The sequence below is a fragment of the Lepidochelys kempii genome, chromosome 10, assembly GCF_965140265.1.
Source record: "Lepidochelys kempii isolate rLepKem1 chromosome 10, rLepKem1.hap2, whole genome shotgun sequence".
NCBI classification, from domain to species: domain Eukaryota; kingdom Metazoa; phylum Chordata; order Testudines; family Cheloniidae; genus Lepidochelys; species Lepidochelys kempii.
Genome location: NC_133265.1, coordinates 43,147,606 through 43,173,700, shown reverse-complemented (window position 1 = coordinate 43,173,700; position 26,095 = coordinate 43,147,606). Strand labels below are relative to the sequence as shown.

At 43.2% G+C, this 26,095-nt stretch overlaps 1 protein-coding gene across 2 annotated transcripts in view; it reads left to right on the top strand.

Annotated features, from left to right (window-relative positions):
* ARIH1 (ariadne RBR E3 ubiquitin protein ligase 1) overlaps positions 1 to 26,095 on the top strand; it is a 115,755-nt gene that overhangs the window by 35,499 nt on the left and 54,161 nt on the right. For both annotated transcript variants that reach the window (XM_073363118.1, XM_073363119.1), the window contains exons 2-3: positions 4,431 to 4,498; positions 23,611 to 23,755. In XM_073363118.1, the coding sequence (XP_073219219.1) occupies positions 4,431 to 4,498; positions 23,611 to 23,755 (213 nt within the window). The remainder of the gene's footprint in view (positions 1 to 4,430; positions 4,499 to 23,610; positions 23,756 to 26,095) is intronic.

Sequence of the window (26,095 nt, the reverse complement as noted above, 5' to 3'; positions counted from 1 at the left end):
TCCACCCTGTCCTTCCTGCTTTCCCTCCTGTGCTACACAGTTTATTACAAAAAGGGCCTACCAGTCCACTGCTGCTGTGCCCAATTGATCTCTGAAGTGCTTAATGGGAACTTGCAGAAGAGTGAATTTAGTGGTTCAAGGGCCTGGTGGGCTGCTGCAACAGAGGGAGGGCAGCACTTCAAGGTAATTAAGACCAACTTAACACCTTAGTAGGGAAAAAATACTTTAGGAAAACATTGCTTCCTTGTGCATCCTTCTGGCAAATTCACTGCAACAAGAAATATCGTAGATTACATTTGTAAAAAGCTACATATTTGCTTGTTGGAGATTTGCTTAGAATTCTAGTGCAAGGCAAAGCTAACTCTTTGTTTAAATCAGTGTGTTTTGTTTTAATGTGTGATGGTGCTGGGATGATTAGCTGGAGAAACCCATATATGGCATTTGTCCTATATGCTTGGCAGGACTTGCCTGAGACGCTGAAACAAATACTGCCTTATTGAAATAGAAAGGGAGTTTTTCCTAAAGTACAAGTTTTTGTGATTGTAAGTGTTGAAACTGTAACTTGTGACCTAGGTAGTCTGGCGGTAAAATCAGCTCAAATCCCAAAAGGGCACTGTCCCAGGGTGTGGCCCTTTCAAGGGAATTAGGGACCAGTCTTTCTGTCATGGGCTCTGTTAAGGGGAATGAGCCAATCCAGACCCACCCAGGTGACTGGATAACATTTAACTCATTAAGGAACACCTGGGCCTAATAAAGGCTTACAAGGGTTGTCAGAAATCTCCACAATGCAGAGGGGAAGCCCTGGGAAAAGGAACTTTTCAGGGGATCTCTTAGAGAGCTCATCAGAAAAAGGGAACCTAGAAAGGGTACTCCTGCAGTTAGCAGGTTCCAAAAGGGCTACAAGCGACAAAGCCTTAGGAAAGCCTAGTCCCAATAACAGGATCTTGCCAGACAGTAGCAAGAGGCCAAGATCGCTGGGGAACTACATGCTGCTCCAGAGAAGAGCTGCATCAGCTTGACCTCTGCAAGGATCCTGAGTCCACAAAAGGAACTCTTCCCAAGGTTACGGCAGGAGACTTTACTCCAGAAGAGGGTCCCAGGTTTAGGGCATTAGTGGTGAAGAGCCTGGCTAGAGGACTCATGTGGAGAAGACTGACTGATAGTAACTTTCCAGCCCCCCCCAGCTAGCATGCAGGGAGTGAAGGCTTGATTGCATGTCTGTTTGGCCTTTGATTAAATAAACTGCACCGCTGAAGGGGCACCGCTAGCTGTATACAAATCTCACTGAATTTACTGATAGCCCACAAGGGGAAACTAAGGCAGGGACACTAACTGCTCCACACTGGGCTGCTGGGAGAACATAAGAATGGCCATACTGGGTCAGATCAGTGGTCCCTCTAGCCCAGTATCCTGTCTTCTGACAGTGGCCAGTGCTAGATGCTTCAGAGGGAATGAACAGACCAGAGCAATTTGAGTGATCCATCCCATCATCCAGTCCTGGTTTCTGGCAGTCCAGGGTTTAGGGACATGGAGAGCATGGGGTTGCATCCCTGACCATCTTCACTAATAGCTGTTTGTGGATCTATCCTCCATGAACTTATCATATTGTTTTGAATGCTGTTATACTTTTGGCCTTCACAACTTCCCCTGGCAACTAGTTCGACAGGTTGACTGTATTGTGTGAAGAAATACTTCCTTGTGTTGGGTGACCCCTGGTTCTTGTGTTATGTGAAGGGGTAAATAACACTTCCTTAATTGCTTTCTCCACACCAGTCATGGTTTTGTAGACTATCATATCCCTCTTAGTCATCTCTTTTCCAAGCTGAACAGTCACAGGCTTTTAAATCTCTCATATGGAAGATGTTCTGTACCCCTCATCATTTTTGTTGCCCTTCTCTGCACCTTTTCCAATTCTAATATCTCTTTTTGAGATGGGGCGACTAAAACTTCATGCAGTAATCCGTGGTATGCCCATACTTTGATCTATATAGTGGCATTATGATATTTACTGTCGTCTTTATCTATCCCTTTCCTAATGGTTCCTAACGTTCTGTTGGCTTTTTGACTGCTGCTGCACATTGAGTGGATGGATAGTTCTCTGAAAACATGATTTTTTTTTCAAGATATTGACACGTACCAGCTAATTTAGACCCCATCATTTTGTATGTATATTTGCAATTATTTTCCAATGTGTATTACTTTGCATTTATCAACATTGAATTTCATCTGCCATTTGTTGCCTAGTCACCCAGTTTTGTGAAGATCCCTTTGTAACTCTTCGCAGTATGCTTTGTAATTCTGTCATGTGCCAAAGTTGGCAGCTCACTGTTTACCACCTTTTCCAGATCATTTATGAATATGTTAAACAGCACTGGTCCCAGCACAGATCCTTGGGGGACCCTGCTATTTCTGTACTGTGAAAACTGACCATTTATTCTTACCCTTTCTTTCTTAGCTTTTAACCAGTTACTGGTCTGAGAGGACCTTGCCTCTCATCTGATGACTCCTTACTTTGCTTAAGAGCCTTTGGTAAAGGACTTTGTCCAAGGTTTTCTGAAAGTCCAGATACACTATATCCACTGGATTATATTTATTCACAGACCTCAAAGAATTCTAATAGATTGGTGAGACATGATTTCACTTTACAAAGGCCATGTTGACTCTGGTGTGCAGCACAATGCCAGTGTTGACACAGATGCTCTGAGGGCAAGCACTTACGCTGTAACAGTCTCTATTTTAATATTCAGTTTAGTTACTACAGGAAATGTTTATGGTTATATTAGACATAATTATGTGACTATCTACAATCTGTTCAATACTTGCACCACTTCAGTGGCTTTTCCTGTCATTCCCATCCACTGAGTTATGGATCTTAACCCACTTTGATTTTGCTTGCACTAAACGGAAAACATCTGTGGGATGTTAATATAACTGTGTTGTCCAGAGCTTCCTGAAGAAACATGATTGGGTTGTTGTGAGTTTATATACCTAGGGTCATGGAATCATAGAATGTCAGGGTTGGAAGGGACCTCAGGAGGTCATTTAGTCCAACCTCCTGTTTTTGCCCCAGGTCCCAAATGGCCCCCTCAAGGATTGAGCTCACAACCCTGGGTTTATCAGGCCAATGCTCAAACCACTGAGCTATCCCTCCCCCCTCTGAGTTGATCATGTGAGAAGGGAAGTGTAACAAGATGAGTCTTGTCCTTTCTGTAACAGCCAAGGTATGCTTTCAGATGCCTGGTGGATGGTGGATCCTGGTCTGCAGGATATCATTAAATTACAAATCATACGTGATGGGGACCACATCCTTAAAGAAATGGCTCCCAAACCCCTCTTCTGGCCTTCAAACTATCTTCCAACCTTACCAAGTTCATCAGAAATAAGCTCCACATAAATCAGGACCTACCAACTCAAAGTGATACCAGACCCTGCCATAATACATGCAAAGCCTGCAGACATATCTCCACTGCTGTGATGAACAATACCTGCCACAACATACTTTAAGATCCCTGGGTCCTACCCATGCCTATTACAACATGTTGTGTACCTCATACAGTGCACTAAATGCTCCATAACTATGTGGGTGAAATCAAACAATCATGCTCTCAAATGAACAGTCTCAGGAAAATGCTAAAAGACAAAAACACTGTCTCATCTGTGGGTGAACACTTTTTACACACTCCACCTCTAACTTCTCAGTCCTCATCGTCAAAGGAAACCTGCACACCGCCTTCAAAAGACAAGCTTGGGAGCTTTAATTCAAACTTTGCTAGATACTAAAGATCATGGTCTTAACAACACTGGATGTATGGCTTATTACAACAGTCTATAACCCACTATCCCCATTTTTTTGTCCTGTGACTTGCAGGGGTGTTAACAGGCCACTTCACCTTGATTGGTTCCTTAGAATGTGTTAACTCCTCAGGCTAAACACCTTGTTCCACCTTGTATTTAGCTGTGACTCTTGAGTACCTTTCCCAGACCTGAAGAAGAGCTCTGTGTAGCTTGTAAGCTTGTCTTTCACCAACAGAAGTTGATCCAATAAAAGATACTACCTAACCTGCCGTGTCTCTTTAGTGATACGCAGTAGACATGAAGTTTACTGCTGTGGTGACTTATACGGAGCATTGAGTCTACAACAGTTTTTTTTCCATTTTGCTTAAATGAATTTCTTAGGGTAGCACTTACGAAAAATGCTTTTATTCAAACAAATGTTAAGCCTATTTAATTTTTCAAATGTGCTTGTCTACTTGGACTAATAGTTCATCCAGTGTGGAGATAATGTGGACAGTACAACTTGTCAATAAACATTTAGTATCCTTGGCCTCCATGTTTGCTTGTCAAGAGCCTTATTCAGGTCCCTGATCACCAATGGACTGAGATAAGAGTTTACAGTTTGTTGTACATTATTTTGTTTTCTCTTTCTTTAGAATCCGGCAACTATCACCAGAATACTACTTAGCCATTTCAACTGGGATAAAGAGAAGCTGATGGAAAGGTAAGTAGCCACCTTTTTGGTAGACAGACACTTTTCACTTGAAACCCATGAGAAGTGGAGATAAAGTGGAGATTTTCGTATGTGGAAAATCTATTATGTGAGGTAGAGGAAATTTTTCCTTTTTACATAGCAGTGCACACTAGCTATTGTTTTAGCACTGCTAATTTTCAGAAGCTAAAGGGGAAAGTAAATACCCATGAGAAGTATACCTGCTTTTTTTGAGGGGGCATTTGTCGCTTGACTTTTCCATCACCAATTCCCTTCCAGTTTCATGTGTATATGCTCTGGGAATTTTGTATTTCTGCAAGGATTCCAAATGCCCCTAAAATGGGGTGGGCAAACTATCGCCATTTTAAGCCAGCCCATGAGCTCCTGCTGGGGAGTGGGGTCTGCGGCTTGCCCCGCTCCGGCTGGAGAGCTGGGTCAGGGGCTGCACCATGCGGCCCTGCTCTGGACCGTGCGGCTCCTGGAAGCCATGCCATGGCCCCACTCTGGCTCCTAAGCACTCCAGTGGGAGCAGTAGGGGGGTGCCTGCAGATGGGGCAGTGTGCAGAGCTGCCTAGCTGCGCCTCCAGGTAGGAGCCGGAGAAGGGACATGCCACTGTTTCTGGGAGCCGCTTGAGGAAAGCACCACTCAGAGCCTGCACCCCTGAGCCTCTCCCCACGCCCCAACCCTCTGCCCCAGCCCTGATTTCTCCTCCCCCCCCCCAGTCTCCAAACCCTCGGTCCCAGCCCAGAGCACCCTCCTACACCCCAAACTCCTCATCCTCAGCCCAACCCCAGAGCCCGCACCCACAACCAAAGGCCCCCCCCCAATTTCATGAGCATTCATAGCCCACCATACAATTTCTATTCCCCTATGTGGCCCTCAGGCCAAAAAGTTTGCTGACCTCTTCCCTAAGAGAAGCAAGCACAAACACATTCCTGTTATCTTGCAGATACTTAAATTGGGTGCCTTCTGCATGTTATCCTTGCTTGTTCATCTTTTTTTGTGTCTAACATGTTGAGTCTTGGGTGGCCAGAAATAAACTCTGCATTAATCCTGCAGTGACTAAATTGCTCTTGACTGATACAGGGCATCAGTATATGTGTATGTGCTAGCCTGCCTTGTTTTCATCTTCTGGACACTGATTTTTTTTGTCTTGTCTTTTGGGGTTGTGGTTTGAATCTTGGGTTTTCTATGGAAAAGTATTTTGCTGCCACCTTTTTGATTTCTAGTCAATGTTGCCAGAACAAAATGTTTCTTCTGAAAACACAAATCTTTGTGTTTTCTGGAGTGAAAGAGTGCTTTGCTAGTTTGTGTTGTGGTGGTGTATTTTGCTGTATAACCTCTGAGCCCAACTCCAGCAGCTAGATTGATAACATGGCCAAATATGATAGTCTCTGTAAAAGAATATGGGAGCCAAGAAAATCAGGGTTCTTATACAAGTTGATTAAACATAGGGATATCAGTCTAGAAACACTGGTTAGACGGCCGTGGTGGTTCTTTACCTTGACCTCCATGGCCTCGCTTATCTCCTCCTTGCTGATGTCAGAACTCCACTAATTCAGACAAGAAAAATGTAACTGCAGAGAGTGTGTGTGCATGTGCATTGCAGTACTATGGAGTCTTGTAGGATAACTACTTTTTCTGTCCTGTATTGATTACAGGGGGATCTCTGGCCTATGAAGCTGTTTAGAATATGTAGTAATAGGGTGATCCATGGCCTGTTATATTGGGTACATGTGGAAACCATTTCTTTGGTATATGTTGGGAGCATGTGGTCACTGATCAGTACAGGTTCAGTTAATTGGAGAAGTGATGGTGGTGGATGTCCATTCCATATAATGGAATAAGGCAGGATCTCATGTGGCCCATAATGGGGGTATGAAAGGGGTCTGACTTTAGCTAATTAGTGAGTGGGTTTGCAGTTCAGATGCTCTTATATAGCTTTGCTCCAGGATAGTAGAGGTCTGTAACAGTAGTTGAATCATATATGGTAGTCAAGGCTAAGGGGAAAAAGTTAAGGCTGGTATTAAAACCTTAGCCATTCCCAAAGTTTTGACATTGAGGTTTTCTGAACTACTGGTACAACTTTCTAGATTCCTGACTTTCAAATGTCTTAATATTTTGAGAGCTAATGTTGAAAATAACTGAAGGGTTTTTTGTTTTGGAAGAATGCACTCCTGTTGAAGTCACTTAACTTGCTGACTGCAAGCAGTAACATTTGGATTCTTCTACATAAAGCTGATGTCTCTTTCTGCGGTGTTATTTGTCTGAATTTCCCATGTTGAGTATTTATTTAAGCCAGGTCAAATTCTAATCTGGCTGCTATCCTGGAGTTTTCACTTTGCAATAGTGGAACACGTAAATATGCTTGCTTAAGCATCAACCCTTTTTCTTGGCTTTCTCACTTACCACCTGTATGCTGGCCAGTATAAAGTAGCATCAGTCTGAGAAAGGAACACCACAAGTGAGATTTTAAGGGGACATTGCTGTTAAATTAGGCATTTTTTAAAGAGGATTTTACAAACCCCAACAGAAAGCTTTTAAATACACATGTATACTTACAGCCTCCTTGGGTAAATATCAACCTTGGGTAATGTCATTTATTGTTAAAATGCTTATTTTAACTCCAGGTTTTTCTGCAAAATTTGAAAACTACAACCATAAAACAAGCTCTGTAAAAGTGATCCTTGCCAGCCAATGCTAGTAAACAATATTAACGGCTTGCTAACAATATTTCCTACTACAGCAAGGGTATTAAAACCATTCCTCCCAAGCCACTATTGATGCCGCCAACCCTCTCTTCCCAGAAAAGCCCACAGCAAAGCTTTGTAGCACTCCCCTGAAGCTCAGATGTGTGAAACCAAGGAGCGGGTGGTTGCGAGAAAGTTTGTATTCATTCTTCATAGAGAACACCCAGCTGAACACCTCTTTTTATACCAAGGGACTAGCTTGAGCACTTCTGATGACTTGAGCTGCTGTTGTATAATATAGTGGTGAGGAGATAGTCATTTGAGCATTCAGGGGTTTAAATTTAATTCTGCCTCAGTGAGTTGGTGGCAGAGCTGGAAATGAGCCCAGAGTCCCAAAACCCATCTTCTGCTCTTATCCTTCTATTTCAGTGAGCGGTTTCTATTTAAAAGAATGTGGCCACCTACTTAATATAGATATGGTTAGATATGGTAGTCTTACAAAACCAAATGCATATTTTAAAGTCTTGTTTAGCTTAAATATTCTCTGGCAAGTGTTCACTTGGCATTGTGCTAGTGTAGATGATACTGAAAATGACTAGTGTTTTCCTTGTCTGAGGAGAGTGGAATCCAGAAGTCAGCCAACAAACGGAAAATAAATTGTTAAAATGTTTCCTTAGCACTATACCTTTTTTTAAAGAAAGTAACTTTTGACCACACACTGTCCATTTAAACATCCCCCCTCTGCAGTGTTGGGGAGTCAGACAGAACAATGTTTGTAGCACTTACTGGTTCTTAATATTATCAAAATTGGGTGCCTAATATAAAGCGCATAAATAAGAAGCTTGATTTTTTTTCATAGATACTGAGTACCCACATATCCTGTTGCCTGCCTTCACTGGTATAAAACACTTCCTCTTAAATTATAAGAAGTCAGTAACATGGGTGAAAGCTATCATGATATAGTCTTTTCTCAGAACATGGAGATCTCTCTCTCCCTTGGCACATTTTGCAATTGTCATGCACATTTTATATTGAACAGGTTAATTTTTATACCTTTGTGATGACACTTCTGGTGTGGCATTATGTAGAGTCCAAATCATGGTCTGTGAGTTTCTCTTATACTCAGAGCAGATTCTGTATAGTGATATTAGCAAGACATTTAGTCGAGAAACAATTTTATCCAGTCACTAAGCATCCATTGTCCTCCATGTGTGTCTGAAAGCAAAATTTGTGTTTGGAAAGGATCGCTGGAGGATTGAGGCTTGCATGAAAGTAATATTAGATAGCAGCAGTTAATATTTGATGCCCAACATGCTGCACAACTCCAGGAGAACAAAAAATGCTCAAGTATCGCTATTTCCCTCTGTTGATCTCAATGATTTATGTTATTGTCATTGCAGTTGGCAGGATGCTGGTGCTTAAATTTCCCCAAAGCTTGAACATGCCTCTGAATGCATAAACGTTACCAGTTAGTTTGTGACAGGAAAATATCATATAGAGAATAAGGGTGTATATTTTTGGAAAAGACAGAAATGTGCTTGGAACTGAAGTTTTGCTACCTTCCATAATTTACTCTTATGTAGCAGCTCATAGCTGTGGCATCTGAATCCCTTCACTGCTGAGCATATCAGAAAGATGAATCTAGGATTTTTCCATTGAAGTGTCTTCTAAACGTTTACTTTCCATGATCAGATGTGGTAGTCTTCAGCGTATGGAGTAGTATGTTTAGTTGTTTTCTAATATTTCTACTTCTGAAGATGAGTTGGCATGGGATCAAGACTACCAGACACCAGCTCTCAGGATCCTAAACCCTCTTCCTTCCAGCCCTTGGCTCAACCTCTCTTCAAAGTTTTAATGGTCAGCCTGAGTTAGTCCATCTGTACATGTGTGAAGTTTATTAAGTGAACTTTTCATGACTTTTCATATCTTTCTAGCCACTGACCTGACATCCCTTCTTTGAATACTGAAAAAGGGTATACTTGTTACATAGTCTTCAAGCTCAGCACTGGTCTGAAAATGACTGGTAAAATGGTATTGTGTGGGGTGCTATGTTCATGCCTCAATGATTTTTATGGCAAAAGCTTGTGGTTGACAAGGAAAAATCACTGTTTACCCACTATATAAACTCAGCCTGGGATGTGAAAGTCGGGCTCGGTTTTGTCCTCATACATCACCAGCAACGAACATGGTCTTTTTCCCAGGATAGGGAATGTAGGTCCGTTATCTTAAGGCTTGTCTTTAACTTCAGTAGTGCTGCTAGACTCCTCCTGTTCATACACACACATCTCTTGCTTGAGTTAGCTCGTGCTTTCAGCTCCAGCTGTCTGGTCAGTTGGAGGGTGGGTTGAAGTTGAGTGCTGCTGATGCTCAAGTTAGTAATGCAATGGGATGCAACAGCACATCTGCTAACCCGATCACTCTGTGTAGTTCTAGTAGTATTTTTTTAGTGTCTGCTCTCACTTGAGCTAGCTAGGCTAGGCTAGCTTGAATGTAGTAACTCAACCCATCTGTTGCAGTGAAGGCAAACGCTAGTGATATTTTTTCCTCCAGCAGAAAACTGTGTGATTCAGTACTTCATTCTTTATTTAACCCCAAAGCATAGTAGCAAATAGTGTGGTGACAGTAGACTTAGCCTCAGTGCCAGTTAGTGTCTCATACCAGGAGTTTTGAGTCATGACAATGAAAGAAGAATGAATTGTTTGGATTTTCTTCAATTCTCTGTCAAAGGCCAATCTAGTGTCCAGCAGAAAAATCTAGTTAGTTTAATGGGTTTGTGGAAGCTGCCCTCAGAGATTCTACAGTATGTATTAATGATAGCGCTGTCAAATTTGGCCCAACTTTTTTGTAAAGATGAGCTTTTAAAATACCTAGTTCCAGTTGAAGTGCTTCCATGAGATTTACAAATTCCAATGAAAGTACTTTAAACATAAATGCCCCTATTATGTTTGCAACCCAAATATTGTGACGATACATGAGAATACATCACACCTATAAAGGTCATCGGCATGTACTTCTACAGAGCCATAGTCCTTAACACAATTGAGTCCGTTAAGGGCTTCAGGGAAGGCTGACTATAGTATTCAAATCCTTGCTTTGACACTTTATAGAAATGGTTGCCTTGGTTTGCCACCGTAGAAATCAAAATATGATGAAGACAATGATTTTCAACCTCTTCAGTATTAAGGCTTCATGTTACAACAAAGTGTTAGGGTCCTCCATCTAACCATTTAAAAAAAAGGAAGATGGTTGCAATCTGCTTGGACCTGTTTGACAACCTATGGGATAGCCCACAGGCCCATTGCCCGCTCTGATTTATCTTAATCAGTAAGTCACTTGTGCCCTTTCCTTGAATTCCAAGGTGTCAAACAGCTTGAATTTCCAGAGCCTCTGGCAAACGGGTAAATATCTGAAATTGTACAGAATCGGGTCGGGAACGGGGTGTCCTGTTGTGTCGTCTGGTAAGATATCCGAGGAAAGTGACGTGGCTGTAGGGGCACCCAGATGGGATCTCCTGCATCCCCCCATTCTTGGTTGCAGAAAAGTCAGGTTGGGCTGAGGGAAGGGATAATGTATTAACTCCTTACCCACAGTTCCCAAAGAAAGCGGAAATCTGGGTGGCTTGATGGTTGATCTTTTAGGGTGGTTCGTAGGTGACTGCGTCAGAACCAGTCTTCTCTGGCCCATAAAAGTAAGGAGCCTCTGGGGGCAGGCATAGTTGACTCAGTGAAAGATGTGTTGGCTGTATGTAATAAGCTGTGGCATTGCATGTTTACTGTACTCTGCACGCAGCAGATAGCAGTTGCGGCCACGATCTCCTCCTATAACCTTGCATCAACTATTGAGATTTTCAGGAGTATGTAGATCTAATTTTTCTAGATTTCAAACCTTTAAAATGTTTTAATGTCTTTGAAGCTTAACCTTAACAAGGAATTCTTGGATTTGTAATATTTGTTTTGGAGGTAATTCCAGTGTCCATGTAATGCATTTTACTTCCAATTATTGATACTCTGAATTTTAACTTCATGTTAATACAGCTATTGTCTGGGAATGTTAAGATTGTCAAAGGCACACATGACAGTTAGGCACTTAATTCCTTTTGAAAGTCATTGGTAGTGGGCACCTACTCTCTCCCCTTAATCACTTGAAATCTGTGTCATTTAAAAAAAAAAAAAAAACTGTCTGCTGGAACAACTAATACCCATTGAGATAATTTTCCAAATGCCTCTGGCATGTTTCCATATTACAGTAAAACCTCTTTTATCCGGCACTTCACCAACCGGCAAGCTCTATAAACCAGCATTTCTGCTCTGCACTGAAAGTCCAGTTGGTGTGGGACTGGCAGGGGGCTGAGGCATAGGAGGGGCTGCGGGGCATGCTCTGGGAGGGGATAGGGGTTGGGACACAGGAGTGGCTTGGGATGCCAGATTGGGGGGGGGGTACTCACCTCTGGCAGCTCCCCATCCCTGCTGTTGCTGGCGGAGGTGTGGCCAGGAGGCTCTGCAGCCATGCTGCCGCCCCCCCGCCCCGAGCACTGACCACGGCCAATGGGAGCTGTGGTGGACAGTGTCTGCAGACGGAGGCAGCCTGCTCCACCAGGAGCAGCAGGGGCGGGGAGCCACTGAAGGTGAGCAACCCCTCCCTCCCCCCAATCTGGCACCCCGAGCCTACGCCTCAAGGCCCATCTCAGATCCAAACTTCCTCCCAGAGCCTGTTTCCCCTCAGCCCCTCCCATGCCCTTGCCCCGCACCTCTCCCACACTCAAAACCCCTCCCTCTGAGTTAACCAGCATTTTTAATTTACTGGTACTACCCCATTCCCCCAGCATGCCAGTTAAAAAAGCTTTTACGGTACTCGGATCTCCAGTCTAAGTACAGAATTTTGTTACGTGGAAGAAAATATCTTTGAATGTAAAACTTGTCATGTGCAATTGTGATCAGAATGACTGTTTACTAAAGATTAGTTGAAACGGGAACTTGAAAATTCATTCACACTATCATCTGCTAATAACTTCCCTGATTTAATGGGACTTGCTTAATAGCATGTGAGTTCTGAGAGTGAGCCTTGTTGTTACTAAGGGGATCATAGATTCATAGAAGATTAGGGTTGGAAGAGACATCAGGTCGGCATCTGGTCCAACCCCCTGCTCAAAGCAGGACCAACCCCAACTAAATCATCCCAGCCAGGGCTTTGTCAAGCTGGGCCTTAAAAACCTCTAAGGATGGAGATTCCCCACTTCCCGAGGTAACCCATTCTAGTGCTTCACCACCCTCCTAGTGAAGTAGTTTTTCTTAATATAAAATAGTTTTTCCTAATAGTGTCCTTGAACCTCATATAGACTAGACGGGCAACAAGAATGTCTTAGTTAAAAGATGGACTCCCTAATGCCTGTACTCCCCAGCGAGCATAATTCTATCAAGTGTGAAGAATGGACTTGATTTAAATTCTCTAGTTCTAAAACTAGATATTAAAACCATGATTCAGTGCTGGATAGCTGATATCCTACATACTCATAAGTGGGAATTCATTTACTATATTTATGGACGCTTACCCAAATTAGAATTCATATAATTCCGTTGCACAGGAATCTGGCTCTGATAGTTGTTAATGCAAAAACTTAAAAATACAACATTGTAATAAACAGCATTACAGCTTTGTAAGAAACACTCAATTGGAGACACTACATAGGACTCAAGTTACTACTTCATGTCAGACTGTTTCTACTCAGATTTTCAGAGCTTGAGAAATGACTAAATGCCCTAGCCTGAAGGTCTTTCATACAAATTTGTCTGATACGTTGCTATTTACAGTGGAATGTAAATTGTGCTGTTCTTCCGGGATTGACATTATCTTCTGTTCTAGTTATGTTTCTGCAACAAGCAAAAATGTCATTAAAACAAATGGATATCACTGAATGCGTACAGGGAGCAGATCTCTTTCAGTAAGCAGGTGCTATTTTTACATAGTCACTTTCCAGAGTGAGAGACTCACAAATACAGTAATCCTATACTAGGAAAATGTGGTTTTCAAAAACGCTGACCTGGATTAGGGGGGAGGGATAGCTCAGTGGTTTGAGCATTGGCCTGCTAAACCCAGGGTTGTGAGTTCAATCCTTGAGGGGGCCATTTAGGGATCTGGGTCAAAAATTGGGGATTGGTCCTGCTTTGAGCAGGGGGTTGGACTAGATGACCTCCTGAGGTCCCTTCCAACTCTGATATTCTGTGTGATATCCAAACTGTCTACCAAATCCTTTTATAGTGATAAACACCCATTTTTTCATGGTTTGTGTATATAAAAACATCTTCTGCATTTTCCACAGTATGCATCTGATGAAGTGAGCTGTAGCTCACGAAAGCTTATGCTCAAATAAATTGGTTAATCTCTAAGGTGCCACAAGTACTCCTTTTTACCAAATCCTTGTAACTAATTGCCGTGTTATACATCTTCATTGTCTGTTTGCATATTTCTGTAATTCTCTTCACGCAGCATCCAAGAGTATTTAAATAGTCACATCAGTTTCTTCAAAATGATGTGGCTAAAAGTCTTGCAGCAGGAAATAGGTGGAATAAAAATTTCATTTATTTTGAGCCTTCCAGATCCCAGCATAGCTGAGAGTGAGCTGAACTGTACTACTTGTGCATCAGAATTGTTTACAAAGCTCCAATTAAAGGGGTAGTTACTCACCCAAATCCTCTGAAACCTAATGGGGTGCACAACTGTCAGAGCAAATTCTGGCCTACAGAATCTCCCTTCTGTCAGTCCCACCAGTGCATGATTTTGACTCCGGTAGGCTCCTTTTGGCAGTACTAAATCCCTGACCCTTTTTTTGAGGATCATGTATTACCAAAATGCTTGAAACTGATTTGAAGAAAGTTGAACATGTGACTTGTACTTGGAGGTATCTCAGTACTTCCAAATCTGCTCTGAAATTTGCCAAGGAATTCCAGTTTACTTGTGTGTCTGAGTGAGCTTTATCCCCAACCTTTAGTGTAGTATGACGTGTTGAGGATCATTTTTAAACTTTTCACATTGTAACTGTGTAGTAACTGCTGTTGGCAAAAATTGAAAGGAAGGAGGGAGGGGAAATAGTTGCTCTGAAATTGTTACTAATTTGCCAGTTAGAGGAGGAAGACAACCACAGGTGAAAAGTAGTGGCTAGTGGTGAAAAGATAATGATCAATGGGACACAGTAATACCAAGGTACAAAACATATACAAATGACAGAGTAGGTCATACTGCTGGAGGAGTGGCACTACATATGAAAGAAAACAGTCAAATATAATAATAACCTTTAAATAAATCAAACTGTACCATTGAATCTCTATGAATAGAAATTCCATACTTGAATAATAATACAGCAGTAGGAATATATTATGAACTACATGACCAGAATGGTGATGGTGACTGTGAAAAGCTAAAGTAGATTAGAGAGGCTACGAAAACTGAAACCCCAGTAATAACAGGGTAGAGGTTTTCAGTTATCCCCATATTGACTGGGAACATGTCACTTCGAGATGGGATACAGAGATAAAATTTCTAGACACCATTAATGCCTACTTCTTGGACTAGCTAGTCCTGGAATCCACAAGGGGAGAGGCAATTCATGATTGAATTCTAAATGGCACACAGGCTCTGGTCCAAGAGGTGAATATAACTGAACAGTTCAGTAATAAAGGATTTAATTTGGTCACGAAGGTGATGGAATCCATGACTTTAACAAACCTCTGACTTCCACATCATCCCCGGGTGGCGGGGCTCAGGCTGCAGGGCTGTGAACTTTAATAAAAATCCCTGTGCCAAATCTTAACCCTAGTGATCATAATGAAATTAAATTTTATATCCTTGTGGGGGGGGGAATACCCATGAAACCCACCCAATAATATTTCCCTTAAAGGGACCTACACAAAAATGAAGAAAGTTGAACAGAAAAGGAACGGTTACAAGAGTGAAATGCCTGCCAGTGGCATAGTAACATTTTTAAAATACCATAATAGAGGCTCAAACTTAATGTATATCCCAAATAATAACAGTAATAAAAACAGAGGGCCAAAAATGCCACTACGACTAAACAGAGTAAAAGAGGTAGTTAGAGACAGATATCCATTAAAAATCAGATTGCACTGAGGAGAATATTAAGAAGCATAAATTCTGGCAAGTAGAGTATAAAAATGTAATTAGGCAGGCCAAAAGAGAATTCAAAGAGCAACTAGCAAAAGAAACAAAAACTAACAGCAAAAATGTTAAGTACATCAGAAGCAGGAAGCCTGCCAAACAATTAGTGGGGCCACTGAACAATCGAGGTACTAAAGGAGCACTCAAGGAATACAAGGTTATTGCAGAGAAGCTAAATGAACTATCTGCACTAGTCTTCACTGAAGAGGATGTGAGGGAGATTCTCACACCTGAGCCATTCTTTTTAGGTGACAAATCTGAGGAAACCATCCCAGCTTGAGGTTTTGGAACAAAGTGATCAATTGAACGGTTACTGAGTTCTGAAAGAACTCAAATATGGAATAACCGAACTACTAACTGTGGTATGTAACCTACCATTTTAATCCGCCGCTGTACCAGATAATGGGAGGATAATAAATATGACAGTTTTTTTTTTTAAAGTTCCAGGAACTCTCATGACAATTATGGGTTAGTAAACCTAGCTTCAGTAGCAGGCAAATTGGTTGAAACTATGGTAAAGAACACAATTATCAGACACATATATGAACATGATATGTTGGGGGGGGGGGCGGAAGAGTCAGCACGGCTTTTGTAAATGGAAATCATGCCTCACCAGTCTATTAGAATTCTTTGAAGATGTCAACAAGCATGTGGACAAGGCTGAGCCAGTGGATATAGTGTACTTGGACTTTCAGAAAGCCTTTGACAAGGTCTCTCACCAAAGGCTGTTAAGCAAAGTAAGAATTCATGGGATAAGCGGGAAGGTTCTCTAATTGATCAGTAACTCATTAAAGGCTAGGAAACAAAAGGTAGGAATGAATGGTCCATTTTCACAGTGGAGAGAGGTTAAACAGTGATGTCCCCCAGGGACTGTGAAAAATTACAACGGGATCTCACAAAACTGGGTGGCTGGGCAACAAAATGGCAGATGAAATTCATTGTTGATAATTGCAAAATCTGCGTTGTAAATCTAGTTGGGAATATTTTTTCCAAAGTGATGGGGTCTAAATTAGCTGTTACCATTCAAGAAAGAGATCTTACAGTCACTGTGGCTAGTTCTCTGAAAACATCCATTCAATGTGCAGCAGCAGTGGAAAAAAGCTAACAATCTTAGGAACAATTAGGAAAGGGATGTATAATAAGACAGAAAATATAATCCATGGTATGCACACACCTCGACTACTGTGTGCATTTCTGGTCGCCCCATCTCAAAAAAGATATATTAGAAATGGAAAAGGTGCAGAGAAGGGCAACAAAAATGACTGAGGGTACGGAACAGCTTCCATATGAGGAGAGATTAAAAAGACTGGGACTGTTCATCTTGGAAAAAGAGAATATTAAGGGAGAAGATGATAGAGGTCTATCAAATCATAAATGATGTGGAGGTGTTAATAAATGATAAGGAAGTGTTATTTACCCCTTCACATAACACACGAAACAGGGGTCACTCAGTGAAATTAATAGGCAGCAGATTTAAAACCAACATAAAGTACTACTTCACTGCGTGTTGTATGAAGCTGTTGAACTTATTGTTGGGGGATGTGAAGGCCCAAAGTATAACTGGGTTCATAAAACATGTTCATCTATGTGTCTGATAATTCTGTTTTTTACCATAGTTTCAGCCAATTTGCATGGTACTGAAGTTAGGTTTACTGGCCTGAATTGCCATGAGAGTCCCTGGAGCCTTTTTTTGTTTTAATTCAGTGTCATATAAACTATCCACCCGTCATCTGGTACAGAGGCTGATTAAAGTGATAGGTTACATACCACAGTTTCATCACATCCAATGAAGTGAGCTGTAGCTCACGAAAGCTTATGCTCAAATAAATTTGTTAGTCTCTAAGGTGCCACAAGTACTCCTTTTCTTTAAACCACAGTTAGTAGTTCTGCAGTTTCATATCTGAGTTCCTTCAGAACTCAGGTGAATACCATTTGGTCCTGGTGACTTATTACTGTATAATTTGAGTTTGTTCCAGAACCTCAATCTGGGACAGTTCCTCTGATTTGTCACCTAAAAAGAATGGCATAGGTGTGGGAATCTTCCTCACTTCCTTTGTAATGAAGATGGATGCAAAGTATTCATTTAATTTCTCCACAATGGCCTAGGCTTCTTTGTGTGTTCCTTTAGCACCTTGATTGTCCAGTGGCTCCATTGATTATTTGGTAAGCTTCCTGCTTCTGATGTACATGAAATTTTTTTTGCTGTTTTTTGTCTTTCGCTAGTTGCTCTTTGAATTCTTTTGGCCTGCCTAATACTTGACTTGCTAGTTGACTTGACATTGATAAAATAAACAAATATAATGGGTATGCAATGAGTTTTTATTTATTAAAGCATTCTAGATTTTTTGGCTCCATATCTTTACTATATTTGAAGAGAATTACAAGCTGTGTGGTCTCTCAACTAACATCAAAGAACCATGCCAACGCCCAATCTATTCTGTTCCCAAATTTACCACTTCCTACAGAATTCAGAAATTTTACATTGAGCTCTAATGCCTACGCTGTGTTTATCTGAGTCTGCAAACTGCTGCAAACAACTGCTGTAACAGATGTGAATTGTCCCCATTATCTTAATGGTATGTTAACTCATAACCCTAATGACATTTGAAATGTCAGCATGATTTAAATTGCTGGCTGGTGTGGAGTAATGCCAAATTAATATGCTCATTTGTTGGGTGCAATGGAGGATATTGACATTGGAATAGTGGGGTAACAGTTGGCTGTTGGGATGGGGAAACTAGAAGTTCAGGTCTCCAGCCTGCCCTTAAAGGAGAGTGGGGGAGAGAGACATCCCCATCCTACTCCTAAAAGCCTCAATACCTTCTTGTGAGGGGACAGATCCCTAAAATATCTCCAGCACTTCCCCAGGGATCAAAAGCCTGTTCTCCAACACCACTGCTGGAATGCCATCTCACACAAGTGTAATTCATTAAAACTCCATTCTTAAATTTACCTGAATCTGTGGCACCACAGTGCTACAAATCAGAGTCCTTGCTGCAACATTTATGACCAGCTTGTAGGTAGGGTCCTCTGTAGTTTGCCTCAGGTACTCTACACGCTGAGAAAATAGCTTAGCTGTATTGTATTGTTATAGGTGATACTACATTGGGGACATGGAATAAATGAGCCCTAAGAGGACGCTTCTGACTTAGTTTTCTGAACAGTTTTCAAGAACATAAAAGGTTGTTACAAGGAGGAGGGAGAAAAATTATTGTTCTTAACCTCTGAGGATAGGACAAAAAGCAATGGGTTTAAATTGCAGCAAGGGCTGTTTAGGTTGGATATTAGGAAAAAATTCCTAACTGTCAGAGTGGTTAAGCACTGGAATAAATTGCCTAGGGAGGTTGTGGAATCTCCATCATTGGGGATTTTTAAGAGAGTTGGACAAACACCTGTCAGGGATGGTGTAGATCAGAGGCGGGCAAACTTTTTGGCCTGAGGGCTGCATAGGGTTTTGAAATTGTATGGAGGGCCGGTTAGGGGAGTCTGTGCCTCCCCAAACAGCCAGGCATGGTCTGCCCCTGACACCCCCCCGCCACTCTTCTCACCCCGACGGCCCCACTGGGACTTCTGCCCCATCCAATCCCCCATTCCTTGATGGCCCCCTGGGGACCCCTGCCCTATCCACCCCTCCACTCTTGGTCCCCTGGACCCCCCCCTTGCCCCATCCAATCCCTCCCCTTCCTGACTGCCCCCCCTGGAACCCCTGCCCCATCCAACCACCCCTTCTCCCTGTCCCCTGACTGCCCACACCGGGACCCCTGTCCCCATTCAACCCACCATTCCCTGACCCTCACCCCAAACTCCCCTGCTCTCTATCCAGCCCCGCCCTGCTCCCCGCCCCCTTACCACTCTGCCTGGAGCACTGGTGGCTGGCAGCACAGCCTCACCAGGACAGGCAGCTATGCCACATACCACAGCGGGTCAGGCCAGCCTCTGCAGCCCTGCTGCCCAGAGCACAGCAGCGTGGCTGCGGGGGTTGGGGGACAGCTTTCTGGGCCAGGAGCTCAGGGGCTGGGCCGGGCAGGACAGTCCCGCGGGCTGTAGGTTGCCCACCTCTGATCTAGATAATACTTGAGTGCAAGGGACTGGACTAGATGACCTCTTGAGGTCCCTTCCAATTCTATGATTATACCATAAGAAGTTTGCTCATGTCCTTAGTATCTCTTCCTTTGTGAATGTTTTGACATCCCTTTTGGGCTCATTGAATCAATTTTGGTTCTCATTTTACATCCTTTCTTTGTAATTAGAACTTGCAAATGATTCTGGTGCACAAGAAGCAGAATTCCTACCCTTAATGGTGGTAGAGAATAGAATTTCATTTACAAACTATTAATAGGCTTTTAATTTGGTGTGTAAAGCCTTTTAATACATGTACAGCTCGAGGAGAATTGCTGAAAACTCCTGGGCTCTAGAACAATTGAAGCAGCGTTAGCCCCACTTGACAGGAAGGAGAGGTTAGCTAGTTACTCTTCCGGCTGTCGTGAGAAGATTTTGTGTGAGAAGGCTGTTTCTTTGCAGCAAGAACCTTGGACTGCCCAGTGAGAGGAGGCTTTGTAGTTCCCACTAGAGACCAGCATTCTGGTGCCTTGATTTGGGGCAAATTAAATAATGTGGTTTTTAAAGATTTTCTTTAACCATGACTGGTTCTCCACACACCTAGCTACATGGACAAATGTCTGCTGGGAATAGAATTAAGACAATCAAATCCAGTTCTACTGAATCACTATCCAATTTGTTAGTCTCTAAGGTGCCACAAGTCCTCCTTTTCTTTTTGCGGATACAGACTAACACGGCTGCTACTCTGAAACCTATCGGATGGTGGTAACTTTAGGGCAATCGCCACCTGGATTAGATTTAACTGTCTAACTTTTTTGGGGGGGGAAGAGCTGTCACAACAAATTGCCCTTCTTGTTCCCCCACGTTGAGCCATTTGCAATGAAATGAGTTTATCTGTCTGGCTTGGTGAGTCACCTGGAACTGCCACAGCCTCATGGAAGAACTTGTGATGTTTTGATGTGTTTTCAAAGTCAAATCCTCTTGCTGCTCTGTAATTCACAGAGAAGGGAATGATTATCTTCCTGAACTCTTCTGCCAAAGTGCTCTTCAACTTGCCAGCCTTGTGATGGAGGAGGCGGGGCGGGTAGCAGTGGCTGTGAGACTTGGTAGTAAAGTGGTGCTTTTTTTAAAAGGGAAGCGGGGTGGGGAATGAAGATGAAGAATGAATAATGGCAAACTGAAAATCACTCGTGGAAAATTTTTTCTCCTTTTGTTTTATTAGTGTATTTTAACCTGTCCCGAGCATGGAAGTCTCTCTGCTTGGGACACCACTTAACTAATAAAACACTTCATATTAGAATGTTGATGATGATTAGATACTCCTGAGGGACATTGTGCCAAAAATAATAATAAAAATAAAAATCTGCGCACAATACTTTAAAATTCTGCAAATGTTATTTGTCATAATCATGCCAATTTCAATTATTTTAGTAATTTATTTCCAAATACCTGTCAGCAAGTGTGTGTGTCTGTAACAGTACAGACACACACAAATTCCCCCAGTAGTAGAGAGTTAAAGAAACCTCTATGACAACCCAGTTCCTGTTTCTCTGCCCCCTTCTCCCCCCGAGTCCAGTTGGGGGGCCAGATAACCTCCCCCCCCGAGGCCACCTGTGGGCCCCCCCAGCCAATACACCTGAACCCCCTCCTCTCCAAAGCCCAACCATGAGGACCCCTAGCCCAGATACTTACACCAATTCCCTCATGCTCCCAGAGTCCAAGGATCTAGAAGGAGAAATAGCTTGATGCTCGGTCCCAGGCTTGGACTGATTTTCCTGCACACCGTCCTCTTTCCCTCAGGGCATGCTGGGAACTGCAGCTGCCAGGAAGCTGGGCTCTGCCGAGTCCAGTCGTGGTGGGGGAAAGGAAATTCTGCATGCACGTTAATTTTGGCGAAATTGTGCAGTGGCACAGAATTCCCCCAGGAATAATTTAGAGAGGAAAGAGGGTGTAGTTAGGGTGCTGACCTACAACTTGGGAGACCTAGTTCATTTTCTGGTCCATCACAGGCAACTTACTTAGTGTTTGTGCCTCTTTTATCCATACCTCAGAGGTGTTGGGAGAATAAAATAATTAGACTGTAAGGCATTCTGATAGTAGAATAATGGGGGGCTATATAAATGCCATAGTTCATTTGTCACAGTATTGATTTGAAGGCTTGAGAGACTTTCAACATTTGTCTCAAACTTAGCTCCCTGTAGAATTTTTTAGGAAGAATTCTGCTTCTTGTGCCCCAGAATTGTTTACAAGTTCTAATTACAGGGCCAGTTTCACTTAGGGAAACCCTCTGAAGGTAGTGAATTGCACAGGGGATTCTAAATTCTGAGCCAGATGCACTTGCTTTATTATATCAAGTAGCTCTCCGCTTCCCTGAGTTGATCTGATGGTGGTACTGTGACAGAGTAGGGTGCTGCAATCTGCCATCAGAAGTAAGCACAGTAACTTCCACAGTGGTATTAAATATCTAATATTTATCTGGAAAATTTAAATTGCAGTACAATCCTAAAATAGGAAAAGAGAACCTTTGCCTAATTCGTAACTAGCACTGGTCAGAACATTTATCAGATTTTGGCAAACAAATAACTTTGACAGGTTTGATATTTTTCTACCGGCTCTACCCACAGTTTCTTTACTTGCTGCAAACCTGAATGCCGGGTTAGGTCAGTGATGCAGGGAAATGGAGCGTACAAACTCTGCCTGAGACCTTGGGATGGATTTTGTCAGTAAAAGCTAAAGAGAAGTTACATGCTTGGGGCAGATCTACGTTACAAACTTGCATCAGGTAGCTGCAGCGCTTATGGTGAAGGCTGTCTAAGCCAACGGGAGACAGCTCTCCCATTAGCTTAACTCCACCTCCACAAAAGGCGGTAGGTATGTCAATTGAAGAAGCTCTTCTGCTGACGTAGTGTTGTCTACACGGCGCAGATGGGGTTTAAGGTCAGTATAACTGTTACTCAAGGTGTGTGTTTTCACCTCCCTGAGCAACGTAGTTACACTGAGGTAAATGTGTAGCGTAGACCTGGCGTTGGTCTCTTTTGTTTTCTTGTCTGAGTAAGGCCTGTTCCTTTGAATAAGGACATGATTACTGTTCTGGAGCTTTCCTGTGGATGAGGCTGGAGCTCACAGACAAAATAAACCAGATAACCTTTCCTCTGTCTCAGTCTTATTTACCTGGCGCAAAAGGCTCCAAGGGTGTTACAAACTAGTGTAAAGAAATTGAATTGTATGAAGAACTCTTCCTGTTCCCCCTTTAACTTAAGCTTCTTTTGATCAAAGGGCACTGGAATATACATTCACTTGGACTTTCTCTGTGGTTTCATCTGTGGCTTTCTACGCTAATTGCCAATTAGGCTTTCAGCTGTGAGGATGGAAACTGCTGTCTGTGGGACTGAAGCACTCTAATCAAATTGTCCTGTCAACTTGTTTGCCTGTCTCATTCTCATTGCCCTATACAATATCAATTTTAAAAAAACAACTTGCTTTTTTTAAATAGCAGGTGACTGTCAGAAAACCTAACCAGCGTTTTGACTCCAAAACACATCATCACTTCTACTTTACTGGACATGAATCAAATTGTCCTGTGCAGTTTTATTGAAGGATGCCTTTGTTCCTGTTTCCCAATTCAGGCAATACCTAGTTGTCACTCAAATTCATAATCACACAATCTAAGTTTTACCTTGTTATAGGAAGTGAAGGTTAAACATATGCTTGGTCTTCATCTCCCTCAGATTTGTGTACTAACTTGGCTGGAATGCACACGAGGACTTGGCAGTGCCCTGTGACACACCCATACGTTTCCACGGGAAATGGACTCAGGACCCCAAATCTCCTTTAAGTTATACATTTGCTAGTTTCCTAAGTCTTTATAGTACAGTCCTGACCAGTGTTCAAATGAAGGGTTATTGTCTGGACCTATTCTTTTTAAAAATAATAGGGCTTTGAACAGTGTTTTCCTGAAACTCTGGACATAACTGTAAATTTAATACAATTTACTCAAAAGCACAACCTGATCAAAGACACTAACACAGAGTTTGAATTGAAATTGTCCTCGGGTACAAGCAAAATTCTTTAATTAATCGAAAATTAGGGTCTACATTCTTTGAAAAGAAAGAATTATTAGATAATTATTGCCTCTGTTTTATTTCTGTTCATATTTTTAAGTGTGGTGGTTACATTCTCATCCCCTTCCTGTGTGCATCATGCAGGTATTTTGATGGCAACCTGGAGAAGCTTTTTGCTGAGTGTCATGTAATTAACCCAAGTAAAAAGTCTCGAACACGTCAGATGAACACAAGATCATCAGCCCAGGACATGCCTTGTCAGATCTGCTATCTGAACTACCCCAACTCGGTGAGTACCTGGCAGCTCAAGGCACAGGGCAATTGTTTATAGCTCAATGAAGTCTCTCTTCTTAAACTGAAGAATTGCCTTTAGTCAGAGTGAAAACTTAATTGCATGTTTTATGGGCAAATTGATTACTTTAAATATGTTACCACTTAAAACCTGTGTAAGCACTGAGAAATAGGAAAGCTGCTCCAAACAAAAAATTGCCTTTTCAAAGGGACATTGAAGTCACTAGAGCAGGGTTTCTCAACTTCATTGCACCGCGACCCCCTTCTGACAACAAAAATTACTTTGAGACCCTAGGAAGGGGGACCAAAGCCTGAGGCGTGCCCTCCTCCCCCTGACCCTAGGGGGTGCAGAAGCTTGAGAGCTTCAGCCCTGGATGGTGGGGCTTGGACTTTGGCTTCATTCTCAAGCCCCAGCAAATTTAACAGCCCTGGCAACCCCATTAAAACAGGTTGTGACCCACTTTGGGGTCCCAACCCACAGTTTGAGAACCACTGCACTAGGGGTTGAAACTTCTAATCTGTTGTAGGCCCCAGTATCCTATAGCAGCACATTAAATCCAATTGATATGGCAGGGACTATGGAATTATGTAATCCTCCTCCCCCCTTTCTCCCCAGGAATCTTCTACTTTTAATTCCTGCTCTTCAGTTCAGTACAGAATGTTTAAAACCCAATTTCTTTCCTCTTAATCACTTTTTTTAAAATAAACCCAAATTCAAAATTAACTATTTCAGGTTTTGTTTACAATGAAAATTAACCATAGTTTCTTGTCATCTTGCTGAAATCAGTTTCAAATCAGTTTGCGATTTTGGATCTCATGTACAAGCACAAGGATGCAGTGTAGCGTTTGGAACGCTGCAGAGGAATAACTTGTGTAATAAGCTGTTTCTAATGAATTTTTTTAAAGTGAACACTACTTTTCAGGTTTCAAGTTTGCAAACTGTGATAGGACCATATTTGTGGGGGATGACTGTTCTTGAGAATTAAAGATTTCAGACTATAGGATATAATTTTCTCAATTCTGCTGTGCTACTCCGTATGACTAAATCTAGGTTTTTCCTACCAGTGGATGGTAACAAAGATTAGTTATTTCTAATTAAGGCCTAATATTTGCAATGTGAACATGAATTGAGGATGGGATGGTAATTCATCAGAAGCAAAAACGGGTACAAGCACGTCTTCAAACTTCAAAGTTTTGCAAATGCCAGTTCTGATTATTTTATGCAGATACAGTAGAACGGTGTGGGCAAACTATGGCCTGCTGGACAGATTTAGCCCATCAGGGCTTTGTATCCGGTCTGTGGGATTGCCACCCCTGTGGCGCCGCGGAGCTAAGGCAGTCTCCCTGCCTTCCCTGGCCCCGCACCGACCACGTCCCTGTGGAGCAGGGGGCAGAGGGCTCTGTGCACTGCCCTCGCCTGCTGGCACCGCCCCCCGCAGCTCCCATTGGCTGGGAATGGGGAACTGCAGCCCCACAGATGAGGACAGTGTGCAGAGCCCTCTGCCCCCTCCCTTCCCCGCCCCCAGGGGCCGTAGGGACTGGCACGCTTCCGGGAGCGGCACGGGGCCAGGGCAGGCAGGGAGCCTGCCTGAGTGCGCTATTGCCACCCCGGAGCCGCTCAAGACAAGCGGCGCTGGGCCAGAGCCCAAACCCCTCCTGCATCCCAGACCCGTGCCCTGAGCCCCCTGCTGCACCCCTCCTGCACCCCAACCCTGTGTCCTGAGCCCTCTTGTACACCCCACATCCCTCCTGCACCCCGAGCCCTTGCCCTGAGCCCCTTCCCACACTCCCTCCCACACCCCAACCCCCTGCCCCAGCCCTACATTCGTGGCCTTGCATGCAATCTCCCCACCCAGATGTGGCCCCCAGGCCAAAAATCTTGCCCACCCCTGCAGCAGAACCTCAAAGATATGAGCCCCAGAGTTAGTTAGTGGTGAACCAGACACCCTGTGGAATGGTAAGCCCTCAATCAGGCAGCAGTGCAAACCAAAAAAAGAGCAAAGGCTCAGTGCTTCAGCCATGGGGGGTTGGGGCTGCAGCCGCCCCGGGGAATGTGGCGGGGCGTAGTTAGGGCTCTGAGGGAAAGGGCTTGGGGCTTCTGACCCTTGGGAGCACCGGCGCTTAGGGCTTTAGACAGGAGGTGGGAATGCTGGCTCATTCTTTCCTCCTTCTCCTCCCCCCACCCCAGCTGGGAACAGAGCTGGGGGGCTGAAGCCCTGAGCCTCTGGTGTCCCCCCAAAAGACAGAGCAGGGCTGAAGCCCTGTGCTCCCCCTAGCTCTAAAGCACTGAGCCCTGGTGATCCTGTGGGGCAGAACCACCCCCCCCCCCCCCCCCGGT